General features: G+C 35.4%; 1 protein-coding gene across 1 annotated transcript in view; it reads right to left on the bottom strand.

Moving 5' to 3' along the window:
* The window catches only part of glud1b (glutamate dehydrogenase 1b), a 20,900-nt gene extending 4,507 nt beyond the window's left edge, over positions 1-16,393 (bottom strand). Inside the window, exons 1-10 of the mRNA XM_073827881.1 lie at positions 15,829-16,393; positions 10,975-11,055; positions 10,772-10,827; positions 9,628-9,691; positions 8,650-8,744; positions 3,844-4,023; positions 572-709; positions 349-486; positions 184-264; positions 6-101 (exon numbers count right to left, since the gene is read on the bottom strand). Coding sequence (XP_073683982.1) covers positions 6-101; positions 184-264; positions 349-486; positions 572-709; positions 3,844-4,023; positions 8,650-8,744; positions 9,628-9,691; positions 10,772-10,827; positions 10,975-11,055; positions 15,829-16,225 — 1,326 coding nt within the window. The 5' untranslated portion in view covers positions 16,226-16,393. The remainder of the gene's footprint in view (positions 1-5; positions 102-183; positions 265-348; positions 487-571; positions 710-3,843; positions 4,024-8,649; positions 8,745-9,627; positions 9,692-10,771; positions 10,828-10,974; positions 11,056-15,828) is intronic.
* Between the last annotated feature and the right edge of the window lie 9,972 nt (positions 16,394-26,365).

Raw genomic sequence — 26,365 nt, 5'->3', positions numbered from 1 at the left:
CTCTCATACTTGAAGGTCAGACGACCGTAGCTGACGTGGTTCAGGTTCTTCAGCCACTCAAAGTAGGAGACTGTGACACCTCCAGCGTTCAGGTACATGTCCTGCACATCAAAATATAAATCATCATTCCCATTTCTATTTTCCTAAAGCACAATAGAGTTTAAAAGAATGACGTTCTCTTACTGGAATGACCATGATGTTCCTCTCCAAGAAGATCTTGTCAGCATCTGGTGTAGTGGGACCATTAGCACCTTCAGCGATAATCTGAAGCAATAAAAAGGATATGTTCAGCACTGCTGAAGAGCATTTGAGAATAAGCCCATCTGGGCGATGCTGTTAGTGTCAGACCTTAGCTTTGATATTGTGAGCGTTCTTCCTGGTCAGCTGTTTCTCTCCAGCTGCAGGGATGAGGATATCACAATCAGCTTCCAGAATGTTTCCCTCATATGGCTGAGAGTTGGGGAAGCCCACAATGGTGCCATGTTGCTAAAAAGAAAGCACAAACATGTTTAAAAGGGCAGAGTCTCACCAGAGCTTCAGAAAAGCAAGTGTAAATGGACCCTTAACTGACCAGTTTATAGTCCTCCAGCTCTTTGGGGTCCATGCCGTTGGGGTTCCAGATGCTGCCATCGATTTCAGCAATTCCCACACACTTGGCACCATAACGGTGGAGGTAACGCATGGAATGCAGACCCACATTACCGAAACCCTGTAACACAGGATAAGAAACTAGGATAAGCTGCAGTAAAAACATCATCCTGTTTTTTTTTGTTCTAATGGCGCCACCGTGTGGCTTGCTTTTGCGTAGTCTATCTATCAATGGTTGACAAGTCGGCATCTCAAACTCCCAAGAGGGCTAAAAAGTATTCAAATTAATAAATTATTCTTTATTTATTAAATAAGAAATGGCGCCTCCATGTGCTTTGATTAGCGTAAATCTGGCTATCAATGGTTCTCAAACAGGCATCTCAAACTTTCAAGACACTTTAGGTTGACTAAAAAGTATTTAAATTAATAAATTATTATTCGTTTATTAAATACGAAATGGCGTCCCCGTGTGGTTTGAGGTGGTTATCCTGCATCTTCAATAAACAAGCTGCAGGTAGTCCAAAATGCAGCTGCTAGAGTCCTTACCAGGTCAAGAAAATATGATCATATTACCCCAATTTTACAGTCTCTGCACTGGCTACCTATTAGGTTCTGTATCAGTTACAAAATATTACTTCTTACTAGTCTTCTACCATGCTACAATTCATCACGTTCCCTAAGGTTGCAAAACTCTGGAAGTACCTAGGATAGCATAGTCCTAAAGGATGAAAAGCTTTTTGCATTGGATTTGGCTCCCAAACTCTAGGAATTACACAAGATTCAGTCTGGATTCAGAATACCTGAGAAGAGATGATGCCAACCCCTCAGAGGACCTCAATGATGCCAGTCCTGAAATTATTAATCATTTATTTAATAAGAAATGGCGCCCCCATGTGGTTTGATTTAGCATAGTCCGTGAATTTAGAAATTAGAATTTAGAAATGCTTATTGCTTATACAATATAACAATAATAAAAAAATGTTAATTAATTTATCATTAAAATATCAATACTGCCAGTTTCTATTAACAAGAGGGTTTGAAAACAAGCAGCTTTGTCATAATTACATTAGAAATACTGGAATTTTAGAATTTTGAAGGAATTCTAAATGTATTTTAATAGACTAAATTATGCAGTAAAAGCAATAACTCTAAATGCGATATCATATAGATGTGCACTCCCTGTATATTTTTAGTTAGTTTTTTGCATTGTACTTTATAATGCCAGATCGCGTATTGTTTAAACAACAATTATGATATTATCAGAGACGCACACTGGGGGGAAAAAAGTCTCTTCTGCTCACCAAGCCTGCATTTATGTGATCCAAAGTACAGCAAAAAATAACAAAAAAACTAAAACTGTTTCCTATTCGAAAATGTTTTAAAATGTAATTTATTCCTGTGATTTCAAAGCTGAATGTTTAGCATCATTACTCCAGTCACATGAACCTTCAGAAATCCTTCTAATATTCTGATATGCTGCTGAAAACAGCTGCGTAGAACTTTTTTCAGGTTTCTCAGATGAATAGAAAGTTCAAAAGAACAACATTTATCAAAAATAGAAATCCTTTGTAACATTACAACAAGTCTTTATCATCACTTTTGATTAATTTTAGGCTTCCTTCCCTAAACAAAAGTATTCATTTCAATTATTTGACACTGAAAATATAGCTTTGATCACAGGAATAAATTACATTTTAAAATATATTCAAATAGAAAGCATTTTGTTTAAAAAGTAAACCTTTCACAACATTACTGCTTTTGCTGTATGCAGGCATCCAAATGTAGGCTTGGCAAGCAGAGACTTCTTTAAAAAAAAAAAAAACATTTAAAATCTTACTGTCCAAAATATTTTGACTGGTAGTGCATTTCTGGCAAGATTTCATGTGCATGTCGAAAGGGAAATGCATATGGCTGCTCACTGCTCACATTACAAAAGGACAAATAGGAAGCAGTCATACAACCTCTGTTCAACAGAATTATGTAACCCACTCCTCTCCTGAGGCTTTGGTTGATGCTAATGTCTAGGCTATCTCTTCTCTGCGCTGTTCTAAATCTATAACACGTGACATAACATCTTCTCTTGTCTCTACACATGGCAGTAAATCTTTAGAAAGAAAATGTAATTTGTGAGGCAGTAATCCCAGAGCAACAGTCGATGAGAAGCCCTTCCCCCCGCTGCACGAATTGATTTTTAGAGTTTCAACGACATTGTGATTAAGACTGAAATTCAGTAGAACCCAAAGACTGGAACAAAACAACTCAGAATCTTAATCCTAGAGAATAAACCTGATAAAGTCAACAGATTTCACAGCTAAAGCAGAGCAGTGGGATTCTAACGGCACGTGATTTTAAGGAACTGAGATGTACTAGACGCTGACATACAATTAACTCTTCCTTTTTGTGTCAGCAGAAGAATATTTAGTCAGCATATTATGCTGTTACTTGGACATTTTAGCTCAAAATTAAACTTCTGTCATCATTTCTAACCCTCATTTAGTTACAGTCAAACCAAAAATTATTCAAACACATAATATATAATTTTTTTACTAGTGGGTGCAAGACACTATAGTTCATTTATGCAAGTGAGGATAGCAAATACGCAAAAAATTCTTTATACAGTGAACTACCAGTAAAACTGATACAAATGTGGGACCAAAAACTGTATTTGACACTTTGGCTTGACCATGTTTTGTTAAATACCTTTCTATAAAAGTTATCTGAGATAAATTTGTTCTGACACAGATTAACTGAGTTCTTGTTATATTTTATTACTATTTTCCAAACTATAGCGAATAAACTGTAATAATGTGATAAATATTGAAGGTGTCTGTATAAATTTTGGTTTGACTGTAATTCATTTGTGATTATAAAGATGAATTTGTTCTGATACAGTTTAACTCTTAAGTTCTTGTCGCATTTTATTACTATTTTTGGGTTCTTGTCATATTTTATTACTATTTTCTAAACTATAGCGAACAAGCTGTAATATTGTAAGAAATGTTAAAGGTGTTTTAATAAATTTTGGGTTGACTGTATGAACCGGTATGACTTTCTTACATGTCATTCAAAAGCATAAGTTTTGTATAATATTGACAATGCTTCTTTCCATAAAAAGAAAAAATATTCTAAACATCTCATACCAGTGAAGTTTTTATTGTATAGAAAAACTAAGGTAATGAAAAACTAAACTAAAGTATGAGAACTAGTGAATGTAAAGTTAAGTGTCAGTCAGAATCTTCAAATTGCATTTTATACCTGAATAATAAAGGTTTTGTCAGCAAATCCTGGGGTCAGGCCCAGTTTGCTCATGTAGGAGGCTTCATTGATGAAATTCTCAATGCCATGGAAGACTCCACGACCAGTGGCTGAGATTCTGCCATGGATACCACCCTGGCTAATGGGTTTACCCGTCACACAGGCATGGGCATTGATATCCTACAGAGAGAAAAAGAGACACATAGAACAGAAAAAATTAGCCAATTACTGCATTATACTTTCAACTGCAGCAACACACACACCCACACACAAAAGTTAACATACACCTTGAAGAATCTGCAAAATGTTAATTACTTTAGCAAAATAAGAGGGATCCTACAAAATGCATGTAATTTTTTATTAAGTACTGACCTGAATTGGATATTTCACATAAAAGACTTGACATATAGTCCACAAGAGAAAATAGTTGAATTTATAAAAATGACTCAGTTCAAAGGTTTACATAAACTTGATTCTTAATACTGTGTTACCTGAATGATCCACAGCTTTTTTAGTGATAGTCGTTCATGAGTCCCTTGCTTCTCCTGAACAGTTCAACTGCCCACCGTTCTTTAGAAAAATCCCTTAGGTCCAACAAATTCTTTGGTTTTTCAGCATCTTTGTGCATTTGAACCTTTTCCAACAATGACTGTATGGTTTTTAGATCCACACTAAAGACAACTAAGAAACTAATATGCAACTATTAAAAAAGGTTCAAATGCTCACTGATGACCAAAAAAAAGAAACACAGCTGCAGATCATTCAGGTAACACATTATTAAAAATAAAGCGTATGTAAACTTTTGAACAGGGTCATTTTATGAATTCAACTATTATTTTTCCTTGTGGACTATATGTAAACATCATGTATTTGACATCTCTTATTCAGGTCAGTACAAAATAAAAATAACATGCATTTTGTATGATCCCTCTTATTTTGGTAAAATAATTAACATTTTGCAGATTCTGCACAGTGTTCATAAAATTTTGACCTCAACTATATATAATATATTATATATAAGATATTACATATTATATATAAATTATACATTATATATAAATTACTTAAAGTAAATTAATTATCCAAAATAAATTACTGTTTCTAATTTTCCTAAACAATACTTCTTTTCAATAACATAAAAAAAAAAACACTCCCTGTTATGAATGTGTATCTTTAAGTTGATGCGGAACCATTATTGAAACTGAATGTCATGGAAAACTTCCAGTTCCAGTTTTTTTTTTTTTTTTTTTTTTCAAATGAAGCCTGTTCTGAATAAAAAACAGTGCTTGCTTCTCAATTGGTTGTCTGTTTCTCATCCAAAAACACAAGCACCAGTCAGGACTGTTCAGAGGGTAGGATGAGGACAACATGTGACACACTATAACCAGAACTCTTGGCCTGGTGTAAAGGGGTCTTGTGCTGTCGTAAGGATACGTGAGAGGCATCACACTCCAAGCGCAGCTTGCAAGCTTCTCCAAGGGCAGCTGCCACAGCCCTATTTATGTAATTGAATGAGGAAACGGCATCGAGACAGGAGACCTGCGCTCTACTCACAGATGATGCACAACAGAGGCCAGGGCAGAGATTTATTGCAGGGGACGTATAACAATAACATACTGTATATATTATAGCTACCCAATTAACCTCCAAACAAACGTAAAACCATATTAAAAAATTACATCACATGCATTCAAATTAAACATCTGCTGGGCTGAGAAGATTAATCAAAGTATCTTACTACTGCTGGACATGTCTGATAAGTTCAAGCTTATGCAACGTTTCCCTCAACTGCAAATCTGCTGAGACTGCAGTATTAGCAAAGAGTGCCCTTTATAAACTCAACCGTATGATCACTGATATCAATCATTTACTGCTTCCTTATAGAACAGTGACAGAGTTTCTAGTATCTGAAACACATCAGCTTTGAGCTACGCAACATTTTTAATTTGTCAGTGACAGTCGATACTATATTTGTAATGCTTGTTTCACCTATTTTTACATTTGGATCAACGTTATAGCTAACTGAATCCATGTTACATAAAAAGTTGCATTTTGAGGTCACTCAGGTTGTTTCCAGGGTGACACCGTGCTTGGACGTGACTGGACTCTTGTCTCCTCCACAGCCTGACTTAGCAAAAATCTTCCATCCAAAGGATCCTTTCAGGATTAGTAAAGCTAGATATTGTTTAACACAGTCATTACCCTCCAATTTAAAAGTATAAAAAAGGAACAAAACATGACCATTCTTTTGTTGCCATGGTGATAGTACTAGTACTGCATTAGAGGATGATGTAACTATAATAAGAGCCCTCTAGGAGGAATAACCCTGACCACAAGCACCACAGCACATACACTAAAAGAAAATCTGTAAGATTTGGCCATGTTCATACATCACTGAGCTAGCTTTGTTCTCTTTCTGTGCTAGTTAAAGCTGTCATCCAAAATTAAATCACAAAAGGGAAAAACACTCTAAAATATGTACATATGTAATAAGAAAGCAAACTGGTTGCTGTTGTCCGTGCAAATAAAGCCTTGACATTCATTTATTAGGGCACAAAGGTAAACATTGCATGGTCTGTCATATAGATAGCGTAACACTATCAGAGATGGACAAACAAAGGGAATACGGATGCTGATAAAGATGGTGATGAAAGATTTACTTCCTACAGAAGAATCTAATCGCTGTGAACTATTGTTTTTGTAACATACAGTACAGAGCAAAAGTTTGGACACACCTTCTCATTCAGGTGTGTCCAAACTTTTGGTCTGTACTGTAGATCAACTGAAAAAAATATCTTTCAGGTAGTCAAATAGCAAATAGTGGAGCTCTGCAGCCACCTACTGGTAAAAGGTATTTGTTGTTGTTTTTTATTTTACTTTTAAACTGGATTTTCCAAAAGATGGGCAAAAATCTTACACTAAACCATGTGAAATTATCCACGTTATCCCAATGAATTAAAGTTAGAAATGTGGGTCTTTTATAAAGTGAATTTCACATAAAAAAGCAGTTTTTGTATAAAAACCCATTTAAAAAATATTTATTTATTAATTTATATATATTTAAAAAATATCACTAACCCACTGAAAACTGCACAAATGTAGAGTAAAAACTTTAATAAACAGAATAATATACAGCACAGACCAAAAGTTTGAACACACCTTCTCATTCATTTGAATGAGAAGGTGTGTCCAAACTTTTGGTCTGTACTGTATATTGCTCAAATATCCTTTATGGTATATGCTTCATAACCTTTCAGTTTGGTTTAGGAGTCAACCGATGTGTGTTTTTCAGGGCTGATGTTGATTATTACAGATCAAGTAGACAGATAACAGATATTTTACCCCGATATGTACACTGCTGGTCAAAAGTTTGGGATAAGATTTAAGGCTGCGTTTATTAGATCAAAAATACAGGACAAAAAAAAAAAAGATATTGTGAAATAATATTATTACGATGTTAAATAATGTTCTTCTATTTTAACATACATTAAAAATATACATTTTTCAGCATCATTACTTCAGCATTCAGTGTCACTTAATGCTTCAGAAATCATTCTAATATGCTGATTTATTATCAGTGCTGGAAACAGTTGTGTTTTTTGGAACCTGTGATACTTTTTTTCAGGATTTCTGATGAATACAATAGTTTAAAAGAACTGCATTTATTTAAATTAGAAATCTTTCCTAACAATACTGTTTAAAATTTTGGGTTCAGTATATTTTTATTCCTTCTTAATTATTACTTTTATTCAGCAAGAATAGCAAAGACTTACATTGTTAGAAAAGATTTATATTTTAAATAAATGCTGTTCTTTTTCACTTTTTATTCAAAGAATCCTGAAAAAAGTACCACAGGTTCCAAAAAAATATTTGGTAGCACAACTGTTGCCAACATAGATAATTCTAATAATAAATCAGCATATTAAAATGATTTCTGAAGGATCATGTGACACTAAAGACTGGAGTAAAATCATTATTTTATATTGTAATAACATTTCGCAGTATTATTATTATTTAAAATTAATGTCAGTTAATGTCAAAATTAAGAATAACAGGGGCTCTGACAAAAAACCTTCTTTGAATGCTTTTAAATTATTTTGTTGGTAGATCAGTTTTAAAAAAATGACTGATACCGATAACCATAAAAATGTGTAATGTTGATTCTGATAATCGTCCAGGCCCCTAATTTGGTTAAAATAATTTAGACATATTAAAGGGATAGTTCACCCAAAAATGAAAATTGTGTCATTAATTACTTGCACTCATGTTGTTCTAAACCCGTAAGACATTTGTTCATCTTCAGAACACAAATTAAGATATTTTTGATCAAATCCGAGAGCTTTCTGACCCTGCATAGACAGCAATGCAACTGACACGTTCAAGGCCCAGAAAGGTAGTAAGGACATTGCTAAAATAGTCCATGTGACATCATTTGTTATAACTGTAATGTTATGAAGCTAAAAGAATACTTTTTGTGAGCAAAGAAAACTAAAATAACGACTTTGTTCAGCAATTTCTTCTCCTCTGTGTCAGTCTTCGACGTGCGTACACGAGAGTACCACAACGCTGTCTATGTATGGTGAGAAAGCTCTCAAATTTCATCAAAACATCTTAATTTTTGTTCCAAAGATGAACAAAGGTCTTACAGGTTTGTAACGACATGAAGGTGAGTAATTAATGACAGAAGTGTAATTTTTGCGTGAACTCTCCCTTAAATCTACAAGTGATAAAAGGGAAAAACCTCAATGTGAGTTTTATCAGCATGGTTAGTAATTTAATAAAGTGTTAGAAGAAACCGTTGCTTACAGTGTGGGCAATAGTGTTAGCATAGGTGTCAGCTATCCAGGACATTTCCCTCTCACCAGTGCTCATGTCAGGGGCGGGAACGTCAATGCCAGGTCCTGATTGGAAAGAATGGGGAAGGAGAGAAGAAAGAGATACACTTACAATTTGTCACCTACAACTGTATTATGAAAGCAAACGGTGGTCGTGTGACCAGGGACAGGGACAACTCAGGTTTCACATCTGTTATCATGAACTATGCTACTTGTACTTTAATATGAATGCTTGATTGCACATCTCAGGGAAAAGTGTTTTAAGCAGCAATGCAACAAATGATCTGAGTAGGCAGCTTGTGTTGTTTTCATGGAGAGCTGGAGTTTTAGTGCCCACTCAGACGCTGTGAGAGTGCGCTGCCCTTCCCCCCATGCCAGTGCCAGCTGCTTTGGCCAGGAAAACAGGAAGGCATCCAGATAAACAGCTATGCAGACAGCCTTGCACTCTGAATACATTTCCAAAAACAGCTCCAAGGGGGCAGGGAAGCACACAGCGGGAATTATTTTTGACAGCACCAGGGCACTGAAGCTCTTCCGGGTTAAAAGAGCACGGAAGCAAAGTTAATAATTCTCTGAGGTTTTCTAATATCCGCAGAATTGTTGCAATGCAGTGATATTAAAAAAGATATCTTGTTTTTAAAGAAGTTGCTCACCATGGCTGAATTTATCTGATTAAAAATCATTCTAATATGCAGATTTGAGGCATATTTATTTTTTATCAATGTTGAAAACAGTTTTTTGATGTATATAATATTTAAAAGAACAGCATATACATAACGTCTAAAAGAACAGCATTTATTTGGGGGGGGGGGGGGGGGGGGGAGTAATCTTACTAACCCAAACTTTTGAAATGTACTGTATATTGTGTTAATTTCCCAGAATGCTTTCATGCATGGCTCATGTGTAGTAGCAGTGTGGTCAAAAAGCACAAAAGAATCAATAAACTCACCAATGAATCCCTTTTTGGCCAGCTCAATGGTGAATCTTCTTGTGATTTTCTCCAACTCATTATCCTGAAGAGCACAAAATGAAAAAGGAAAAATGTAAATAAAGACATTTTCAAATGATATTTTTGCCTCTTATAAATTAGGACAACCATAAAAGCAAAAAAAAAACAGAAGCTCCATGCATGTCCGTCTTCAAAAGACAGCTCTTTAAGCATTTCCATTTCCCTAAAGTCATTCCTCAGAGAAACTGTTTAAAAGAATATACAAATCCATCAAAATTTTGTCAGATTTATAGTGGAACTTTAAATGCAGTTGATGAAGAACAAGCTAAAGGTCTAAATGTGACCCTGAACCACAAAACCAGTCATAAGAATCCATTTTTTGAGATGAAAACAAACTAAAAAGGTTTCCATTGATGTATGGTTTGTTAGGACAGGACAATATTTTGCCAAGATACAACTATTTGAAAATCTAGAATCTGAGGGTGCAAAAAAAAACAAAAAAAACAAATCTAAATACTGAGAAAAATCACCTTTAAAGTTGTCCAAATGAAGTTCTTAGCAATGCATATTACTAATCAAAAAATAAGTTTTGATACATTTACGGTAGGAAGTTTACAAAATATCTTCATGGAACATGATCTATACTTAATATTCTAATGATTTTTGGCATAAAATACCCATACAATGTATAATTGTGGCTACTGCTACAAATATACCTGTGCTACTTAGGACTGGTTTTGTAGTCCAAGGTCCCAAATGTTAAAAATTGAAACAAACAAACATTTAATAACCAAATTTTGAATTCCTAATAATCAGAAAAGCAATAAGCAGCAATATCACAAAAAGTTCAGCTTTGGAAATAAAGTAACAAGGGAAAAGAAAACATGCTCACTCTTTGGAGCAATAAGGTTCAGAAAGACTTACAGACTTGACACTAAACAAACATCTTTATATTGTGGATTCTTTATTCAGGACTTCATCCAATCAGGGAGCAAGGCCCATTTTAAACAGAAAGGAAGACTGATGGCATGAAACGTGTTTCCGCTTCATAGAGCTCATGAAAAGTCAAACAAAGCCCACAGGCATGATAAAGAGCTATTTCAGGAGTGTGTGCTCAGTTCCTACATGCATGTTGGGTACTTACAGAGTAATTCTTAGGGTTGATTTTCACTCCAGCTTTAGCTCCACCAAATGGCACATCTAGAAGATAAAGGATAAAGGATAAAGGATAAAGGATCCAATATAACTCAATGACAGTATGAGTGATATAAATGCACAACCTAGCAATACATCAACTGGAGAATTCATCCCAACTTGATGTTTGGGGAAGAAAAACACAAGGCTTACCAACAACAGCACACTTGTACGTCATCAAGGAGGCCAAAGCTTTGACCTCATCCACAGACACATCCATGCTGTATCGGATACCTGAAAAAGAAAAGCAAAAGGGCTCATGAAACAGTCATTACAATGAGTCAACTGGTTACCAAAACCTCAGCAGATCTTTTCTTTAAAACGCAAAGAACACACGCAATGGGCTTAAACAAACACACACTCCGAAGCAATACAGAACAGTTTTTCAAAGCCGTGTCTCCATGCTGAATTGAAAGAGGGTAAGAACACGGACAGTGAATGAGGACAGAATACGCATAATTAAAGACTAGTTCAATTTCAAACAATGTCATAAACCAACGCCACTTTGAGACTTTTTACATGTTTTTTTTATTTTGCACCAGCTCATGTTCAGAGGACACAGGTCACCTTTTCCAGCTATGCAGCTAAAATTGCAGCTCAACGTGTGTGCTCTGGTCACGCTCCATTTGGACAGGTGTTACCATTACTCCCTTTCTAGAGAAGCTGGCACCTGATGTTGGTTTCCTAAAGCAAGCAACAGCACGGACATGACCTCAAAGGACACAGAGACTGCATCTACAACCAAGCATACTATATATGCAACACACACCTTGAGACAACAATGTTTTTTTTTCAATGACAAACTGTGTCCTATTGTGTAACAATGAATATATAATTGCAGAAATAGCTGCACAGCAATGACTGAATCATCCATATAGATCTTAAACATTTACCTGTGCAATTAAAAGGACACATTTAATTAAGAAAAAAAAATTAAAAAGCCAAGTACATGTTGTTCTGTACAACCTGGTGAGGTAAAGGTTATCTGAATGTCATGTCTGCACGGGAAGTCCTGTGCATTTGTGAGCATGTGTGTTTTGGACCAGAGGCTTCAATGACTCAGTACTGTACCTAGTCAGCATGAATCTTGATTGAATGTTGGAACGACTGTGTCTGTCTTTGACACACACTGCCACAAAGCCTGGCAGATATATCAATCGCTTTTACAATAAACATAACAAACTGGCATCCTGCATAAGCAGGAGAAAATCAGACTGGGAATAATCTGACTGTATTAGTTCACAACACTTCTGTAAACGCAGATGAGGATGTCTGGCCCAAATGAGCGAAATTATGTGCTATAATGTTTAATCATATTTTCTATTCATGATACAAGGCCAAAATGGAACTAAACGACTGAACATGATGTCTTTTTATTGCTGAAAAGGCAATAAGAAAATTAGCCCCTCTGGGCGTCTTTTTGTCTGCGTTTAAAAGCTCACCAGCTGAACAGATGTGCTTTTTCCGCTATAGCTGAAATGGTCTTCATTTATCCACACAGAGGGGAGGGGAAAACGATGTGACGGAGACGGCGGAGGCTCTCGAGTGGAGGAATGACTCAGCATAGATCACCTACTGTATCCGAAGGATGATGAAAAAAAAAAAAAAAAAAACCTTTCGAGCATCTCCTTCGACTCCACCTAGCGAGCCAAATGTGCTTGAGGATAACCAGGACGTGCACTTCCTGCATAAGCCTGACTCGTGCCATCTTTTCCATTACTCTTGCACACACAGGATATGCAACCAAACATTTTTGCTGATCCTGTGATTCTGGTATTCACGTGCCGGACTAAGAGATGATGAAATGCACAGAGCCATTAGCTGAATGAATTGCTCTTGTACTTTGTAATGTGTACCTAATCTTGTCTATTACACATAGATAATGTCAATTTTTCTGTGATAGTCTTTGAGCCATGGAGAACAAGGGTCTGCATCGCATAAATGATTAAAGGGGATGCAGCTAATGCCAGCCGTCTTGCAAATTTTAACTACAGTACACGCCACTTGAACATGCAAAAGCGAGCGTTTCTGATTGGCTGGTTTTCGGACTCATCATGATTTACCCAAGGTGCTCCATTTTGTGCCTGCTAATCTTCAAACAGAGCACTTTCCACCAATAAGCAATATTTGAAGAGGTATTTTATGCATGATACTCAAAAAAGTATGCACACTTTGATCAATTTCATAAATGTGACCCTGGACCACACAACCAGTCATAAGGGTTTTTAAATTAATAAAGTTAATAAAGATTAAATAAGCTTTCCATTGATGTATGGTTTGTTAGGATAGGACTATATTTGGCTGAGACACAACTAAGGGTGCAAATAAATCTAAATATTGAGAAATTGCCTTTAAAGTTGGTTAAATTAAGTTCTTAGCAATGCATGTTACTAATCAAAAACTTTGTATACATTTACAGTAGGAAATCTTCATGGAACATGATCTTTACTTAATATCCTAATGATTTTTTGCATAAAAGAAAAATCTATAATAATCTATATACTTTTTTGACCCATACAATGTATTTTGGCTATGCTACATAAAGCTGGTCAAAAATTTGCTAACCTGCATTGGTTTGTGATGAGAAAATAATGCTTTAAAATAAAAGTTTGTTGTACTGAGATCTCATTGCCACTGTTCTTATCAGAATCACATTGATGGTATTTATTAAAGTCATAATGTGGCGTACATCCGAGTTTAATGCCCTACGAAAAAGATGACGGGAACTTGGTTTTATGCAGCAACACTTGTTGATTGGATTTTGAAATGTGGGCATTGCAGTCAGATATGGAGGCAGATAATCATGACCTTGGAGGGATGATAAGTAAAACATACGCAAGCATAAGTTTTTCACAATAACATCAAAAACATGTTTTTAGAAAATAGATAGGGTGAACTTTAAGCACTATAAGCAAACTTGTGGCCTTTCAGAATAAAGACCATTACTGATTCTCTGCAAGATACAGATAAACAAGATAAAAGAGGGAACGACAGCTTTTTTTATATACTTTATATTTTATATATTTTTTATATTGTTGCATGGCTGCAGTCACATTAATATCCTTTAAAGGGACCAAAAATTCTGTCATAATTTACCAACCCAATCTCAGGTCAATTTGTACAGATTTTATGAGGTGGCTAATTTGTAAGAATTCATAAAATCTCAATCCTATGATTTTTGATCAATTTTACGAGTTCCACAATTCGTATGACCCCGCCTCTAAACCTACAAGTCACTGGGGTCTACACAAATCATACAAAATCGTACGAATGTGTACATAGTACCCACCGCGTAAAATATATGAATTGGTCGTGAGATAGCATTGAATTTACTCACGTTCATGTTGTTCCAAACATCTATGAGTCTGATAATGTTTGTAACTGAATGGTTTCAGTTCCCATTGGCTTTCATAGATGAACAAAAAAAGACTATGAAAGTCAATGGGAACTGAAACATTTCTTACCAACATTATTGAAAATATCTTTATGCTCTGCAGAATAATGAAAGTCACACCGATTTGGAAGTAAAAGATGACAAAATTTTCATTTTTGGATGAACTATGCCTTTAACTGATATGCTAACATTGGACATTAGAACAAGTACACACTGGTGAGTTTCAAAATACTGTGTGTAAATATGATCAGAGTGGTCCTGTCACACAGATGACGAGTCAGAGCGCCTGAGCCCCACCCCCATAGCCACCCTTACAACTCTCTCTCACGATACGTCACCCCACAAATCACCCACAATGCAGTGCCATGATGACATCTCTCCCTCCCACTCTGCACGGGCTCAATTTCGTGGTGACCACTGCTTCTTAACATCTGCTATTAAGAATGAATGTGATTCTGTGATTTACAATGAGAAGAGAAGTGCTTAACCATGGGCGCAAACCGCTTTCATTGTAGTATGCATGTTGTTAAATTACTGAAAGTAAACCTTTACATTAATCTAACATGAATTAATCTTCTGAACCTAACTGAATGACATTAGTGATCCTTTGTGTATTGAAAACACACAGTTGACTTGAGACAACTTGTTGCCCTTGTTTGGCATAGGGGTACTATCAGTTGCAAGTGAGTATAAACAGTTAAAACTGGGATGTTCACATTAATAACTAATAAAGATGTCAACAAGGAATATTCTGCAGATATCCAAAAACAAATGTAACAAACCAAGACATAAAAAAACCTAAACCTGAATGTCTTATTATGGCTAGATGTTTTCCCTAATTTCATTTTTTTTGGAATACCAAGTTTAATAAAAAATATTGATGAATACACACAGAAACACAAGTGTTTTCATTCGGTTTTCCATCTCATCTTAACCTGACATGTGAAATTAAATACTCTATTGCTACTGTATAGCAAAATGTAACAGTAATCATAATAATATATTGCTTATTCAAAATCTATTAAGAAAAAACACAAGCAAGAGTGGAGTTGTGCTGAATATTAGTGTGTGGTTCAGTGAGGTCTGCAAAACTCTCATAAAATTGTGGAATATTTATTCCATAAAAAATCGAATATGCATTAATAGAAATAGAATTATGCATTTTTTGTTGTTTTGGATTATGCACTTTATTGCAGCCGTTCATTTGTCAAAATAACTGACTTATATAGCAGACTATTTTCAACTTACTGATGCCAAAGTTAAAACGTTTCATAAAATCCATATATATATAATGAAACTTTGGTGGAAAAGTCCTGAATTCCTGCCTACACGTTGACTAGCTTCTCTCCTCAGGTAATACTGTGCAGGTGCAAGGTGTGTCAAGGTTGTCAGCACTAGGCAAATTTATTAAAGTACTATGTTTAAAGCCGTACAAACATAATAAAATTAATAAAAGATAACATATAGATTTGCAAGACAAATCATTGTGTCAACAACTGTCAGCATGAATGTACCTTACTTACAAAGCAAACCGAACAAGTTGCACAAAACACAAGTAAACTGATCTATTATGCCTATTACTGCACGATATAAAAAACATTAATACATCTTACCTCCTTTGCAGGGAGTTCTGTGCTGGCTGTGTTGTGCCCGATAACCCTCGATAACCTCCCATTCTCCGTTGTCTCTCTTGATGGGGAAGGACACGCTCAGGACGTGGTTGCAGGGCTTGATGATCCTGAGGATTCCCCGCACACGGTGTCTCTTCTGCTCCGGTGTCTCCCGGGTCTTCAGGTCCTCCACCAGCTTGTTTTCGACAATAGTAGCGCCGCGATCGAAGAAGCCCTCCACCATCCTGAAGAAGTTCGGGTCGTCTTCTTTGTCAGCGGCATCGCTGTAGTGACGCACCCTCAGCAGAGATGAGGAAGCCGGCAGAGCGGACTCGACGCATCCCGAGGCCAGAGCGTTACCCGCTCCGCGAGTCAGCAGCTCCCCAAAATACCGGTACATGGCGACAAGAGGCGTTGAAAGTTACGGTAAAATGCAGAAAGTAGAAATGAAAGGATGATGGGTTATCGACGAGGTGAAAAAGGGAAACGAAAAGGGGGGTAAATGAACGAGACTACGGAAGCTCCCTAGCCTGCCTCGTTCAGTATCAAAGTGACAGTGCTGCTCATGCCGTGTCTCGCTTTAAAAGGCAGCGGCGTGTTTGGAGGAATCGCAAGCAGAAGGAAGGTCACTGCGGTGAAGAGGGAGGAGGAAACCTAAGCGCCACGTTTGAATCTTTATTTTAATAGATTTATTTTATACTACTATTATAGTTATTGGTATTATTCAAGCTCACTTATAACATTTTTTTTCTTTTCTAAAAATTATTATTTACGTTTTATTTAGAAACATTGATTGTCATGAACATGATTGTCTGAATGTAACTGTTTTAGATAACTTATAGCAATTTAATGTACTGTTAGTGTTTACTATTAACTATTATAATTTAATGTACTGTTTATTATTATTATTGTTGTTGTTGTTGTTGTTGTTATGTTTGATTACTTGCAAAAATCAATAGAATGGGATAAAAACAGACTTACCAAGTATCCACCTTTTTCTTCAATGTGTAAGTAAGTCTTGGGTGAGACTTCTGGTTCATAAATAAGGAGAAGAATGGTCCGTAAAATTGACTAATTGCCGTGACTGTTCTTACAGGGAAAAAGAAGAATGTAGCACACATATTCTGTCATACACAATTTTTTTAAACCTGCACAAATTATTTTGTTTTATTTTATAAATTTTGTTATGTTTTATACAGGTATAACAACGCAAAATCAAAGTCCTTTAATTTAATTTTCTTCCTGGAACCTGTCACCTCCCTGCTGAAAAAACCCTCCAGCTAAAACCAGCCTAAACTGGTTGGCCAGTCTTAGCTGGTTTAGGCTGGAAGTAACTGGTTTTAGGTAAGACCAAAACCCCTCTAAAGCCAGCCTGCTGACCAGCTAAGACCAGCCAACCAGCTTAGGTTTGTTTTAGCTGGGTTTTTTTTTTTTTTTTTTTTTTCAATTACTAAATTAATGCCTGCTGTCATATTCCAAATCAAACACTGAAGATAAATATAGGCATAAAGTTTATTAAATCTTTATCAGGAAGATTTTTTTGGCACAGTCCAATAAACCAAGAAGGTCCTTATTAACTGTTCTGTTTTGCTTTGATTTCAGGCCCCTCCTCCACACCTCTATTTACCCTTCACTGAAACTGCAAAACCAGCTTTGACTGGGAACCCATAAAATAAAACTGCTGTATAACTGCACAAGAACAAATATCTTTTCATCTTTTCTCAAGCATGTATACCATGCATACATAGCGTCTTCAGTCGTACAGCACCAATGGACAACATGGGTTTTGCTGATGTTGAATACACAGCGGCCTAACCTTTACACTGAGCTCACATTGCCTTAATGGACTCTGTACATAAGATAAGATTAGTATCGATCCATATGGAACTAGGTACAAATTGGCCCCAAGTCTGGTTAAGAAAATAAGCAAATATTAACTACAAGCTTTAGAATTAGTATTTGCCGAAAACATGTCATCCGAGAAAAGCACAGACCCCACGTCATAGCTATTATTTGTGTGTAGCCAGCGTGTGAGAAATCAATACGAGAAACTAAAATATATATGACTGTACATTGTTTTGCCTCCTCATAATAGCTGTTAATACAAGTATTTCCTAATAGCTCTGCTAATGGATGTCTGTGCATCTACTTAACTTTACTGTTCACATACAGTAAGATTAAACTACTTTACTTTATAGCTGCTCTGCAGACCATTATATGGAAATCTTGATAGTTTATTGCATTTTACTGATCTCATAATGCCAATTTGTAAGGTTCATTGTGCTTACAACCTACCAAAAGATTGACCGAAGGGTCAGTGTATCAGGTTTTATGCTACAAGCATTGCCGCAATGATTGTCAAGGGACAATTGGAGTCTATCATCAGTAGAGTCAAACAGGACAAGAGAAGATAACATTGTCATTCAGAGAGAGAAAGAGACATTAAGCAATATTCAGTACTTCCATTCACAGCTAATATCTAGAGAATGGTGAAGAGTTGTAAAGATAAGGTAGGAACTACATGTTAAACAGTTATGAGTTTTAAAAAGAACTCAGTGATGACAGTGATGCTGATGCTTATTTTCTAACAATATTAATATATATAAATTTTTAAATTATGATGGTAATTTTACCTTACTTTTTAATACACTGCAATATTGCAATACAGATTACTGTAAAGGCAATAGTATTAGGCTACTGTTTAGGAGTAACATAAGTTATTTAATCAGCATGGTAATGATTTAACTGAATAAACTGAATGAACTGAGGCCGGAGATCAAGGAAATGATCTGTGTTATGCTGGTCTGGTCCGGTCTGTCTCACCCCCCTCGCATGGTTCCTCTTCACTCAAGACTGACAATGAATGACATACAATAATTTATCATGGTTGTATTTCAAAGGGCAAGTGCTTGGCCATTATTGGCTTACACACAGACAACACCCACTGCCTGATTGGATAAACAGGGAGGAGGGAGCACTGGGGGCGGGGTGAGGTTGTAAATTAACTGTCCTTTTATGTGTTGTTCCAAGAATGGCTTCCCCTTTACAGTGAAAAAAATGTGCAGCCCCCTTTTTAGCATTGTGTAGCATTTCTTCTTTCAGATTTTGGGAATTTGTTACGCTTTCATGTGAGTCAACAACGCCCCATGGCACCCCAAACCCACCCCCAAGTTACTCAGCATTTGGTGTCTCCATTTATTTGTAGCACTGTGTGCTCTATCTGCTCTTCTGTGTAATATTACTCACAGTAAATACAATGTAAATACCATTCAGAATTATATATGTATGTATGTATATATATATTGATACACATTTTGTGATTAAATGTTAATTATACACATATACATAGCCTACTATGGTCTCTGTTGAATGAACGTCATGAAGAGAGCTGAAAAAATAATTCATCAGTAGGTTCTCACTGAATATTCTCGGTTTCATAATTTTTTTTTATTTTTTATTTTTTTTATTTATGCTTTAACCAACAGACACAAACAAGTACAACAGATATTATAAAGTCAGGGAAACTTAAAACAAATAATAGAAAATTAAGTAAAAGGAAATTAAAATGAATAAGTTACAATCAAAGAAATGCATGACCCCTTATATTACTCAAATATTTTAAAGACAGAACATAAACGGACATTTTGATTGCTTTTCTATTAGTACTATAAAGAATAGCCTAGTACAAAAATAGTTTTCCAATTCTTTATAAAACACTGCGAAACAGGGTTTTTTGTTAGTAAGGTTTCATAAAAATAATGATGCTGTTTTAAAAGACCTGTCTCAGAAGGCATGATGTTTGTGTGCACTGTGCACTAGGACTAGGAGGTCCAGGGCGGATCCTGTTATCCAATAGACAGGCTTGGACTGTTTGCAGAGTCATTGGCTTGTGGTCGTGAAGTTCTCCAATAGCGACATCTCTTGGACAAAGTGAGTACTTGTGAGAATGCCAACTGAATCAATAATGTTATACTGTAAAAATGGTAAGGCTAAAAGGTGTTGTTAGGAGTACTACTTTTGCCATGCTTGTCACTATATAACCAAGAGACTGCTATTGTTCTCAGCGTAGTTTTAAAGAGTGTGTTGTTACTTTTAAAGGAACTCTGGTTCAGTGGCTTTTTATTTATTTATTGTATTTATTTAATTTATGAAGTGTTAAATAAGAAAGTTCTTTGTTCTGTATTTTGGTAATATCTATTGGGATAAAGCATGGAAAACGCTAACAAATTTTGTGTCAATAACAAAAAAAATCCTTCAGAGTGCTATAGCCTAAGATTTATCTTACTTAAACATGTTTTTGAAAGTTTGAACATTTCATACAGAATAGCAGTGAAGTTTGTTGATTGGAAATTATTCATTTGCTTTATTATTGTATTTGCGATTTTTTTTTTTTAGATTTAAAAACCTATATTAACAGAAACTGGTGTGTCTGATTTGTGTTCTGCATTTTTATTTTCACAGTATGGAATTTTGTAATCTAAAGAACACAACCATTAGGCCATTATTTGTTTAATTTAAAAAAAAAAAAACATCTATCTACATCTATGATTGTAACAGGGAGTCAGACTGACGTGCGGATCCATTTGCAGCATTTTATTGATACAAAACAAACACAAAGTGGCAGGCAGAAATCGTCATCAAAAAACAGGCAGAAAGGTCGGGGCTGGCAGCGAGAATCAAACACGGGGAGGAGTCCAGGAATCAAAACACAGGGAAAACAAACTCGGGAAGAAACGCTCGGAAATACAGACCAGATGGAACAATAAGACTTCGCAGAATGGCTGTGTGTCTGAGAAGCTTAAATGCAGTCAGTGTGATGATGAGGTGCAGCTGTGAGCAGTAATCAGTAAAGTGAGAGCAGGTGAATGCAGTGATTAGTGCAGTGGCTTGTGGGGAATGAAGTCCATGAAGTGTGGTGCAAGAGTTCATGATGACAGGATAGACCAGATACGTGACAATGATGTCATTTTAAAATGACTTTACCCTAACAGTCTAAAGTTTAGACTGAACAGAAGATTTTAAATGATTTTAAAGAAGTCTTTTCTGCTCATCAAGCTTGCATTTATTTGATGCAGCAAAAACTTTAAAATTTTGAAATATTTTTACTATTTTAATTTTTTATTTCTATTTAAATTATTTTAAAATGTAATCATTTCTGTGATTTCTAAACTGAATCTTATGAATCATTACTCCAGTCACATGGTCCTTCAGAAATCATTGTAATATTCTGATTTGCTGCTCAAAAAACATTTATTATTATTAATATTATGTTGAAAACAGTAGAATTTTTTCAGGTTTCTTTGATGAATAGAAAGTTTAGAAGAACAGCATTTATCTGAAACAGAAATATTTTGTAAAAGTATAAATGTCTTTATCATCACTTTTGGTCAATTTAAAGCATCCTTGTTAAATAAAAGTATTGATTTCTAAACCATAAATATATATATACATACTGACTCCAAGCTTTTGAACAGTGTAATTTATAATGTTACAAAAGCTTTTTATTTAAGAAAAATCTTTGGATCTTCCTATTCATCAAAGACTCAGCTGTTTTAAATAAAAGTTTTTGAAAAGCAAATCAGCATATTAGAATGATTTCTGAAGGATCATGTGACTGGAGTAACGATGCTGAAAATTTACCTTTGATAGGAATAAATTACATTTAAAAATGTATTCAAATATTAAGCATATATTTTAAATGGTAAAAATATTTCCCAATATTACAGTTTTTGCTGTATTTCGCATTAATAAAGCAGGCTTGGTGAGCAGAAGAGACAAAAACGTCTGACTGGTAGTAAATTTTACATAAACATTTGGAACAAACGGAAAACGTAGTAATTTTTTAAGAGCACAGAAGTGTATGTAACTTTTTTGTTAATGTTGTTTTTAATTTTGTTATTAACGCGACTGTGTAATATCTCTTGTTCTTCTGGCATTAAAAAAGTTTCAGAATTTCTGTCACTGTAAAACATCGTATTGGCCAATCAGAAGTCAGGACCAGATCGCAATCAAGTAAATAAGTAAATACATAAATTAATTATTTTTAAAAAAAAAGGCACAATTAAAATTTTCCGGCACTGGTCTAAGCTCATAATACAATTGTACAATAGCCCAAGTGAATATAACTGATGAGGAAATGTTTAATGCCATCAAGCAATCTTGAGCAGCTGGCGTTTTGCTGTGTTTGCCACTAGATGGAAGGCAAACGTCAAAAAAAGAATCGTTGACACCAGCGGAAAAAAGCATTGAGCTAAATTGCCTTGAGGTAAGTTACACTACTTTCATATAGCCTACAAATGTTCTTCATGTAGTTTACTCATATTTCGCCTCATGCATTCCCTTTAGAATTGAACAAGTTTACTCATATTTCGCCTCATGCATTCCCTTTAGAATTGAACAAGCTTTTAATCCAGCTCACATCAAATCATAGCCCATACATATACTAAATTTGATCAAATGTTGTTTGCAAGAAATATCCTGGTATTTTGAACCGTGTTATTCTCTACTGTCGACAGGTTTTATTATGTAGCGCTTGCAAACACATCTAGACAGCCGCACAGAAATGTGTGAATATAAAAAAGTCAAGAGGTAAAGTGTCGAACAAGTTCCCACGAGAAAGCTCCAGTCGTGCGCCTTACAGCCGGAAATGGTGGTTATTGTGGTTTGTGTTTTTGCGTAAAGCGCATTGCATATGCCTGGCGGACACAGTGACAATACCTCAAACTCACTGGTCTCGAATCAGTGACTGTCGCAGAATCAGATAATGTCGAATGCAATGTTTGCAGTGTAGCTAAATAACGGCTTGACATTGTCTTGTTCCTCTTTTACAAATCTCAGCTGAAATCTTTGGTATTCAGGTAGCAGCTGCACAAAGGTCTGCTCCAGGTCAGGCTGCTGCGAAAGGGCACAAGTTGAAGTCGGGTGTCAAAACCCCTTTGTAGACTAAAAAAATGTGCCACGGAAATCCTCCTGCTACCGCCAGTGACAGTACAGCAGGTGCTCTGCTTATTTAACCCCTATTGTACAAGAATAGTTCTCCTAGAAATGAAAATGTGCTAAAATTGATTTACCCTAAAGGCCATCCAAGATGTAGATGAGTTTGTTTCTTCACAATTGGATCATCTGCAGTAAATGGATGCCAACTGAATCAAGTTCAAACAGCTGATAAAAGCGTCACAAACAATAATCCACAAGTAATGTAAGTAATCCACAAGCCCTGCTGAAAAAAACAGCATATTCTGGTTAGGTGCAGTATGTTTTGGTGCTGGGATGCTGGTTTTAGCTGGTTTATGCTGGTCCTTTGCTGGTTTGCTGGTCATGTTGCTGGTCAAGGACCAGGATAAACCAGCAAAGGACCAGCATAAACCAGCTAAAACCAGCATCCCAGCACCAAAACATACCTAACCACAGATGCTATTTTTTTCAGCAGGGAGCTGTGTGTTTGTAATAAACAAATATCTTATTAATACGTTTTTAACTTCAAACTAATGCTTCCAGCTAAAATGTGAGTCCTATATCCATAATATGTGACCCTGGACCACAAAAGCAGTCATAAGGGTCCATTTTTTAAAATTGAGATTTATACATCACCTAAAATGAGCTTTCCTTTGATGTATGGTTTGTTAGAATAGAATAATATTTGGAATCTGAGGGTGCAAAAAAACAAGCAAAATAAAAACATCTAAATCTAAATATTAACAAAATTGCCTTTAAAGTTGTTAAAATTAAGTTTTTAGCAATGCATATTACTAATCAAAAATTACGTTTTATATTTTTACAGTAGGAAATTTACAAAATGTCTTCATGGAACATGATCTTTACTTAATATCCTAATGATTTTTGGCATAAAAGACATGTGTTATTCTGACCCATACAATGTATTTTTGGCTATTGCTACAAATATACCCGTGCTACTAGTAACACTCCACTTTTTTTGGAAATAGGCTCATTCTCCAACTCCCCCCCGAGTTAATATGTTGAGTTTTACCGTTTTGAAATCCATTCAGCCATTCTCCTGTTCTGGCGATATCACTTTTAGCATAGCTTAGCATAGATCATTGAATCCTATTAGACCAGTAGCATCACGTTCAAAAATGACCAACGAGTTTCAATGTTTTTCCTATTTAAAACTTGACTCTTCTGTAGTTATATTGTGTACCTGCTTCGGCCATGTTAAGGCAGCAAACTTCCTTGACTACGCCAGAATGGAAGTGTAGTTCCTAATCTTATCGGCCTAGAAAATCACAGCTTTACATTTTCCTCCGGTATTAGTGCATGGTATAACTGTAGAAGAGTCAAGTTTTAAATAGGACAAATATGGAAACTCGTTTGTCATTTTTGAACACGATGCTATTTGTCTAATAGGATTCAATGATTTATGCTAAGCTATGCTAAAAGTGATATCTCCAGAACAGGAGAACGGTTGAAATTATTTCAAAATGGTAAAACTTAAGTTATTAACTCAGGGGAGTTGGAGAATAAGCCTATTTCCAAAAAAAGTGGAGTGTTTCTTTAAGACTGGTTTTATGGGTCACATATTACTAGTAATATTACATATTACTTTATTACTAAAAAAGTTGTCTCGTCTGAATCAGGAGAGAAATCTGCACAGATCAAGCATGCATGATGGCACCCATTCACTGCAGAAGATTCATTGCCAAGGGAAGGCTTCATTTCTCCTAGTCTGACTCATCAAACTCGTCTACATTTTGGATGGCCTGAGTGTGAGTACATTTACAACAAATTTTCATTTGTTTAAATATGGTCAAATTGGATTTTTTTCCCTCTCCATTCACCAAACAAATTGCTTTAATATGCAAACTCAAAAAATTGTACATTCTGAATACCCTGAAAACAAAGATTTATGTAGATTCTTCCTCTATGGAAATCATCTACTGTCCAAAAGGTCATTGTGTCACTCCATCCTTACATAACGCAAAACTATGAGGATAACAATAAAAAAAATCATAACTCAAGCTTTGTCTTCTCAACAAACAGAACGCTGACAACAGGAAGATAAAAAGTAAGCACTCTTATGCAATATTTAATAAACAAACACTGCAGATTTCATTATTGGACAGTAATGTTAAACAATAAGATGAGAAAGGTCAAATTGTGGCCAGATGTGCACAATGTAGTAATATTACTGTAAATGAAAATTCATTGGTAGATATTTTAGTTTTATTTTGCGGTATATAATTCTAAATGACTACAGTTCTTCTTTGCAGCAGAACTAGATTCTAATGATCTATTGACTCTTCCTTATTTGTGTTTCCCTCCTCCATGGAAAATAACGGTCTGCCACTGAGACCCTGTGCATTATGAGAGGCTCTTGAAGCTGTCTGTAATCCCATTGGGAATAAGGCTGCTTGGCTTCAGTCCACTTCCTTCATGATTGACAAAAAGTGGTCTATCAGTGTCACTTCTGTTATTTTATGATTCATGCACTTAGATACAAGTTTCACTTCAAGCACTTCAACAAATGAACACATGAAATTTAATAAAATTTAAGAATAACTATATGCCTTGTTTAATACTAGATTTTAAACATTTACTAACAGATCATCTGCACTTAAATGAAACTGCACATATGTGACCCTGGCTCACAAAACATTTTTTTGAAATTGGGTTTTTTACATCATCTGAAAATAAGCTTTCCATTGATGTATGGTTTGATAGGATAGAACAATATTTGGCTGAGATACAACTTTTGAAAATATGAAATCTGAAGGTGCAAAAAATCTAAATACTGAGAAAATCGCCTTTAAAGTTGTCCAAATGAAGTTATTAGCAATGCATATACAAATCAAAAATATACAGTTTTGATATATTTAGAGTAGGAAATTTCCAAAATATCTTTAAGGAACATGATCTTCACTTAATATCCTAATGATTTTTGGCATAAAAGAAAAATCAATCATGTTGACCCATACAATACATTTTGGCTACTGCTACAAACACACCCATGCTACTTAAGACTGGTTTTGTGGTCCAGGGACACATATGAAAAATATTACTATTACTTTTTATAGTTCTCACATGCATAATCATGCATATAATACGCTGGTATTAAAATCTGTGATGGCTCAAGCTTTAAAGCTCATTTAATATTTATTTAATTGCAGAGAAAACTATGGTGTTTATATATGTGAGGAGTTAATATAAATGTAAAGTAATTCCCTGGCTTACCCAGATTATTTTGATTAATAGCTATAGAAAGATTTCTAGGAACCACGTTGGACTACTTACATAACTTTTACGTTTGACTCCAACCGCTTGCATCAGTGACACGATTTAGGTTATGAAACATCTATTGTCACACTGGAACAATTACTGGATGCAAATTGCAGACTTCATATCGGCAACATTAAAAAAAACCACTCACATTCTACCATATCACATTGTAGAAACTTCCTATCTGAAAGCGTGCCAGTGTACTTGCAATCAGACTGTATCTAGGTCTAAAAATGATAATATTTCTATTCTTTTTCTCAGATAGCTGAACACAATTTCTTCTTTTGTGATTTAACCATAGCTGGAA

The sequence above is a fragment of the Garra rufa genome, chromosome 22, assembly GCF_049309525.1.
Source record: "Garra rufa chromosome 22, GarRuf1.0, whole genome shotgun sequence".
Classification (NCBI taxonomy): domain Eukaryota; kingdom Metazoa; phylum Chordata; class Actinopteri; order Cypriniformes; family Cyprinidae; genus Garra; species Garra rufa.
Note: the sequence above shows the minus strand (reverse complement) of the source record. Positions and strands in the feature narration are given on the sequence as shown.